A 7,208-nucleotide genomic window follows, 5' to 3' on the forward strand; every position below is an offset into this window, starting at 1 on the left:
CAGGGGTGAGGTTTAAATGGCTGATCCTCCAGGGCTGACAAACCCCCCTTCCTGAGGGTCTGAGGAGCATGGCCATGAAATAGCAGACGAGTGTCCTGTAGGAAGACTTTCCCAAAGAGCCAGTGCTGCCAGGAGCTGTGGGCAAGGCCAGGCAGGCAACTGGACTGAGCCACAGTGACCTGGATTCAATCCTGATCCCTCCCCCTGCCCAGCTGATCTGTGCCCCCTGGGGATGCCATTGTCCATGGTGACACTGGTGATGGGAGCCTGTGTCTGTAGAGCAGGGGTCTCCCTCTGACAAATGGGGGTGGGAACAGGTTCTAAACATGGGTGCAGGTTTCAGGTGCGGTGCTGGTCCCATCACTTGGAGTGTTTCCTGTGGAAGAAGGGTTTGGAAGAAGGGAAGGGAAGGGAATTGGCTGGGGTGGGGTACAGCCCTCATCCTGCATGTCCCCTCTTGTGCTTCCCTGTTTCTGCTTTTTCTGGTAGTAACTTCCTTGTCTGGTACTTGTTTGCTTGAGCTGCTCCATCATCTGGTGATACAGGGCTGGACAGCCTGCCTGGTGCTTGTCCTCATCGTCACAGGGTCCCTTCAGACCAACCCCACCTATGTCCCCCAGCTGTCCCACTGCCTGCTGGCCATCCACGGCAGATACTCAGGCTTTTAGGGGAATAAGACCCAGGGAGAGGAACTTGCAGCTCAGGGCTTTGGATTAGCACAAGCAAGGCAGGTGACTTCCATTTGATTGTCTTGTGAAGAAAGGTTGAGGGAGCTGGGCTTGTTCAACCTGGAGAAGTCTCCAAGGAGACCTTCTAGCAGCCTTCTAGTACCTTAAGGGGCTACAGGAAGGGTGGGGAGGGACTTGTGACAGGGGCAGGGAGTGACAGGACAAGGGGTGATGGCTTGAAACTGGAAGAGGGGAGATTGAAAGATCTGAGGAAGAAATTGTTTGCTGGGAGGGTGGTGAGACACTGGCCCAGGTTGCCCAGAGAAGCTGTGGCTGCTCCTCCCTGGAAGTGTTGAAGGCCAGGTTGGATGAGGCTTTGAGCAACCTGGTCTAGTGGAAGGTGTCCCTGCTGATGGCAGGGGGGTTGGAACTGGATGAGCTTTAAGGTCCCTTCCAACCCAAACCAGTCTGTGATTCATTTGCATTTGGGCCTTCCCCTGTGACACAAGTGTGTTTTGAAGCAGGCAGCTCTTGCAGCAGCGTTGCTGTGGGTCTGATGGGAGTGAGCACCTCCCAGAGTGGGTGAAGCAGTGGGCAGGAGCAGGCTGTGAGGAGCCCGGAGTTTCAAACCACTGAGAAGCTCTTCAAAGTACTGAGGTGTCTTTTTTTTCCTTCCTGTAGATTGTCACCAGTACACGAACAGGACCTGCGAGGAGTGTCTGAAGAATGTCACCGTAAGTAGCAGCAGTAAAACTCCCAACCTCTTGTGATGCCTGAAAACATAGCGTGGGCTTTGTGGGGCTCTTGTGGAGCAGTTTCCCTCCTGGAGAGGGGGCTTCTCCCCTGCCCTGGTCCTGAGCACACTGCAAATGCCACCCACCCATGTCAGTGAGAGGGCGACCCCCTTGGTGCTCGGGAAAGAGGTTGCTAGAAACTGCTTGGGTGCTTTTTGAGTCGAGTAATGGAATTGCTGAGCTCTTCCTCATGAATGGGAGACACTGCCAGGTGGACACACAGTGAAATAGCTGATTGGGCTGGACTAGCTGGTCAAGCTGTCTTCTCACTGGTCTGTGGGTGCTGTGGCATTGGGTGAGTGTGGGATGCATACCTTGTGTCCTGCCAACCTCTGCTGCCTTATCTCTGATATCAGCAAACTTGAACTTGAGTCAGATCTCACAGCTGATTTTACCAGAACCAGTTTGACCAAACCCAATGGAATGCTAACGGGGGTTGGAGCCACCAGGAGAGGAGGTGCAAAGCTGCCATGGGTAGTCTGGCTGAGAAGGGATCGTGAGGGCACACACAAACCTCTCCTGCTCATCAGCTCTGCCTTGAATGGCTGTCCCAGAGGCTTCCTTCTTGTCCTAAAAATGCTGTGTGGAATAAACATGAAGGGTTTGGTGGTTACTACCACCATGCAAGCCAGGAGAAGGGCTCTCAGCATCTCTGCTTGCTCTAGAAATTGGCAGGCAAGCCTGATGCAGCCTGCAAGGTGGTACTGGTCCTCAGAATCAGGTGGTGGTGGTGGCCCTGTTACTGGGGCTAACTGGAAGTGCTGCTACACACCAGTAACGCTGTGCTGCCTGGTTCCTGTGTCCCAGTGCCTGTGGTGTGCCAGCAGCAGTAGATGTGTGGAGTATCCCGTCCGAAGAGTCCTCCCTCCGGCTGACCTCTGTGAGCTCCACTCTGCACGCTGGGGAGTCTGCTGGGGTAAGTGGATGGCACTGGAGTGATCTCCACCTTTAGCGAGTGATCACTGCATGCGCTGGTGATACTAGGAGGTTTCCCTAGCCTCCTTTTCTCACTGCTGGCATCACAGTGACAGGCTGAAGTCAATCAGGGTTCTGCAAACTCCCTGAAGCGCGGATGAGAAAGCGGAGTGTGAGCAGTTCCCTGCCTTCTGGCAAGAAGACCTGTGGGGCTTTAGCTACTCTAAATATGTTCTTCATGCTTTGGTGTGATGGAGGCTTCCAAATGCAGCTAGTGGCTAGGAAGAAGAGTTGTGCAATCCTTCCTGGTGCTCAGGGTATGCACACCAGTGTCTGGCTCTTCACAGCTCCACCTGCACCCCATGAATTTTTCCTTGCACTGCTTCTGGCTCTTCACATTTAGCAGTGGGGCTGCTGTCCCAGGCAGGCTCTTAAAATTACAGAACTGCCTGGATTGGAAAAGCCCTCTAAGATCATTGAGTCAGTGTGAGTTTAATGATTGGACAAGTCCCTGACTAACCCATGTCCCTCAGCATTATGTCTACTTGACTCTTCAATCCCTCCAGGGATGGGGCCTCCACCACTGCCCTGGGCAACCCCTGCCAATGCCTCAGAACCCTTTCTGCAAAGAAATTCTTCCTCACATCCAATCTCAACTGCCCTTGGAGCAACTTGAGGCCATTTCCTCTTGTCCTGTCACTTGTTCCTTGGTTGAACAGACCCACCCCCACCTCTCTACACCCTCCTTTCAGGGAGCTGGAGAGAGCCAGAAGGTCTCTCCTCAGCCTCCTTTTCTCCAGGATCAACAACCCCAGTTCCCTCAGCTGCTCAAATTCACAGGGGCTCTTGGAATCCAAAGCAAGGTGACTTCTCTGGAGGCCTGTGTGGGTTTAGTGCTGAGCATGCTGCAGTCCTGCTCAGCTCTTGCCCACCTGAGAAAACACCCTCTTCCAAAATGAGCCCTGCATCAATTGTGCTGCAGCTGGTTGTCTGTGGCCAGGTCACCTCCGGGAGCTTTTTCTGGCTGACTGGTGGCTGCCTTTCCTCCATGGTGCTCTGCTTTCTAGTGGGTTTCTAGATAAATTAGGGTCTTGTTTTGACCAAGCTTGGTGCATGCTCATGCTCAGACAGGCTGAAGGAGCTGGGGCAGTGAGGAAGCAAGCTGGGACTTGATTTCTCTTACTGTCCCCTTGACAGGAAACTTGGAATTGAATTGTGGTCATATGATATCTATTGTGCTTGAGGCTGGGCTCTCTTCTCTAGCTACACGAGTGTTAAAACCGCTCCCATATGTTGTGGAGGAAGAATCTCCTCTTAGTGGGCACTACATTCTGCTTTTTGGAAACTTATGTAAGACCTTGAAATACTAGTTTGTATGTGAGGAGCTTCACAAAAGGTTTCATTATAGAAAAACGCATTCCTTAGCTTGCAAAACTCGCTTTAGAGGAGATTAGTCCTGGGGGAGATTAGCTCTTAAATGAGTCTGCTTTTTTTTGTGTGTGTGTGTGACTTAAGCTTTTGTTAGGTGGAGGAATGTCCGGTGCTCTGCCACGGACCTCTGGACCTCTTGCTGTGGAAAGGGGTGATCTCAACCCCCAAGGTTTCAGAAGCACCAACACAGATGTGTGCTGGTGGAGAAACTCCATTTTGAGCTGAAGAACCTGCTTGGGTTTGTCTCACCCCCACTGGGTTGACTTCTGATCCTTGGCTTTTGGGTTGTCCCCTGCGTGAATCCATGGGTCTGTCACAGTGCAGCCAGCGAAAGCTTCACCTTGCTTTGAAGCAAGATGATACCATGGCCAGTCAGGTCTCATACCAGCTTTTTCCAAGCCTTACTGGGAACACAGACCTGCAGACCTTCCTGCTGCTGGGTGGCTGCACAAGCCCACCCGTGGGGACAAACACAAGCATCTGCAGGCTGGTGGCTTGCTGACTTCTGGTCTTTTTGGTGACCTGCTAGGTCACAGCAGCTGCCTGTGGGTGGCATCTGAAACCACAATCCTTACATGGTGCTTGTTAGGGTAACCTGGGTAGGGATGCAGTGTGGTTTGAGGGTCAGATGGCACAGTTGTTGGCAGCGATGAAGCTCTCCACTGTGAGTTCAGTGGTGGAGTCAGCTCAGTCTGGAGGACCCCAAGAAGCCTGCTACGACTGAGTCCCTTCAGCCAGGGGACAGGCAGGCATCTCCTGCAGTGCCCTGAAATGCAGCACGTGTGGTGCTCAGGCTTCCCACTAGGCTCGTGGTCTGAGCCACAGGGAGAAGAGGGGATCAGAAGTGCTCTGAGCAGGCTGAGGTGCACTAGGATTTCTGTCACTTGGCTGCTATGTGGCTCCTAAACAAATATTTCCAGAGGCCCAGGTCTCTGAACAGTCTGAATTGTACTTGGAAGAAACCCCTCTGTGTGGTAAAGGATTTCAGGCAATGTCTAGATGTGTTGGGTTTATTACTGCAGGAGCTGAGTCGGATGACTGCCTCCCTGGGCCAGGGATGAAGGCTGCTGCTTCACCACCACATCCCAGCGGGTTCTGTGCTGTGCGTGGGTAAGGAAGTCCCCCAAGCCCTGGGGAGATGTGGTGGTGGGGTGCATGAAGCAGCCCTCTGCCTTCAGCTGCTTGAGCAGCACTGCTGGCTCCAAACCGATAAATCCCAACAGATCTTGTGTAGTGTTGTCTCTCACCCAAGGACTCCAGACACCCGTAAGTGCCTCCAGTCCACTGTCATCTCATCTGAGATGACTTGTGAGGCTGACTCCAGAGCCAGCTGTGGCTTCTGTGTCAGAAGTTGCTCCTCAGCAGTTTTTTTTTCCCCTTGATGGGTTACTGTTCACCCGGATTAGCAATTAAGACAGCTTTGCTCCTGTTTCTGCCAGAGGAGTTTGACCTGAGTCCGTTTGTTCTTGCCTTCCTTCACAGCCGGTAACCAAGCACTCTAGTTAGCAGCTACATGTTGATGTGTACATGCTGGTGCTAACACTTCGTATACCTACAGATAACGATGTCCACCTTGCTCTCTCAGGCTGCTACAGAAGTCTCAAGCCCAGTGACTAAAGCTGCTGGTGACAGTTGCCACGTGTTTTTAAATATTTTATCTCCCAGGCAGCCATGTATGTGCTAACCACGTCTTGTTGAATCCTCTAGTGAACTTTGAAGCCCTGATCATTGCAATGTCTGTGGTGGGAGGAACGATCCTGATCATGTTGGGGGTCTGCTGCTGCTGCTGTTGTAAGAAAAAGAGCAAAAAGCAAGTATCAGAGGGGTTCCCTGGGTTCTGAGAGTAGCTCAGATGCAACCAGGTGCTGTTGGAGAACTGAGTGCTGGGCACCACTAACAGGCTTTTCTGTCTGTCAGGCCAGACAAGGATGACGAGAGAGCGGCCAGGGAGCGGGAGAAGAGGCGGGGAAGGCAGGAGCAGGAGGAGAGGTGAGGTTGTGCCACAGGCTGCAGACCAGTTTGTCCTATCATCAAACACTGTGCCAGGAGGTGTGTGGGGCTCAACATGTGGAGCCAGCGGCTGCTTCAACCCCAGCTCAAGCGTAAACCTCACAAGCGACGTCTTTCTGAGGTGACTCATGGATGCAGCATCACAACAGTGTTGTCACTGGCCCTTGGGGAGTTGGATAGATGTGTGTGGGCTCTGGTGGTCCCCTGTGCCTCCAGGAGGTGGGGAGGTGGGCATGAGGGGCTGAGCAAACCTGGAGCTCTGTGGGTTGGGAAGAAGCAAGGAGCTGTAGCTCCTCTTGGTTGTTTTTTTATCACTGGTCATTGACTCATGGTTTTTCTCTTTGCTTCTTGCAGGAGAGCAGAGATGAAATCACGGCATGATGAAATCCGAAGAAAATATGGTACAGTGCTGATGCAAGCGATTCAAATTAAGCTGCAGATCGAGCAGCCTCAGTAACTGTAATCCTTGCTATGGTGCAGAGGTGTCCTGGTTTTGCTAGGATAGAGTTAATTTTCTTCTCAGTATCTAGAATAGCTGTGTGTCAGTTTCAGTGTGGGATTTGTTATGAGAAGAATGTTGATAAGTTCTAAACCTCAAGAGGAGACCTGGCCAGCTGCAAAAACAGTCTCCGCTTCCCCCATTCCCTCTGGGACCAAGTGTAGAGCTGCTCAGGTCACAGCATGTGGCTGTTCCTCTTGGAGATGGAAGAGGGAGTGTTTCAAACTCACCATGTGGGAGAAGCTGCTGGGGCTTGACTGGAGGGGAGAAGCAGAAGCTGGTGGACACAGCACCAGCTGTAACGGAGCTGCCATTTGGGCATGGCCTTTCGGCAGCACTGTGGGCAGCAAGTAGCCAAAGAGCCAGCAGCTCAGGGTCAGAGGCCAGGCATGAGCATGGGTGCTCACAGCTGCAGGAGCACAGAGCAGGTGCCAGCTCGACCATGGAGCTAGTCCTCTGCCAGCAGCGGTTCCCAGAGAGGTGGCTCAGTCCCCTGGGTGCTGGGAGTGCACAGGGTCCCTCCTGGGGCTGGACTGTCCTTCCAGTGAGTCCCATGACCCCAGGGTGGGTGAGGATCTGCCTGAGGGGCACAGCAGGCTGGAAGGAAGTGGGGAGCAGCCGTTGGCTTGGAGCTGGTGGAGGAGTCTCTCCTGCCTGGCCAGTGGGGCCATGGGGAGCTCTCCCAGGATGGCCATGGAGCAGGGAGCAGCTGGGCTCACGCACACCAAGCGTGGTGGTCTCTGGCTTTGGTGGGGGCTGTAGGAAAAGCTGGAGACCTTTCCTCTGCCAGCAGCTGCTGCCAGCTGCAGGTCCAGGTTGGGCAGAAGATGGGGGGGGTCTCTGAGGTCCAGGTTGGGCAGGAGATCAGGGGGTCCCTGGCTGGGTTGGCTC

At 53.4% G+C, this 7,208-nt stretch overlaps 1 protein-coding gene across 1 annotated transcript in view; it reads left to right on the forward strand.

Moving 5' to 3' along the window:
* Positions 1 to 1,349: 1,349 nt before the first annotated feature.
* Positions 1,350 to 7,208, forward strand: part of PTTG1IP (PTTG1 interacting protein) — a gene marked incomplete at its 5' end in the record, with an annotated part of 6,572 nt that continues 713 nt past the window's right edge. The window contains 5 exons of the mRNA XM_010169452.1: positions 1,350 to 1,402; positions 2,270 to 2,378; positions 5,516 to 5,618; positions 5,726 to 5,797; positions 6,173 to 6,219. Of these exons, the coding sequence (XP_010167754.1) occupies positions 1,350 to 1,402; positions 2,270 to 2,378; positions 5,516 to 5,618; positions 5,726 to 5,797; positions 6,173 to 6,219 (384 nt within the window). The remainder of the gene's footprint in view (positions 1,403 to 2,269; positions 2,379 to 5,515; positions 5,619 to 5,725; positions 5,798 to 6,172; positions 6,220 to 7,208) is intronic.

Source organism: Antrostomus carolinensis, unplaced genomic scaffold (genome assembly GCF_000700745.2).
Source record: "Antrostomus carolinensis isolate BGI_N321 unplaced genomic scaffold, ASM70074v2 scaffold16626, whole genome shotgun sequence".
In the NCBI taxonomy this organism is placed as follows: Eukaryota; Metazoa; Chordata; class Aves; order Caprimulgiformes; family Caprimulgidae; genus Antrostomus; species Antrostomus carolinensis.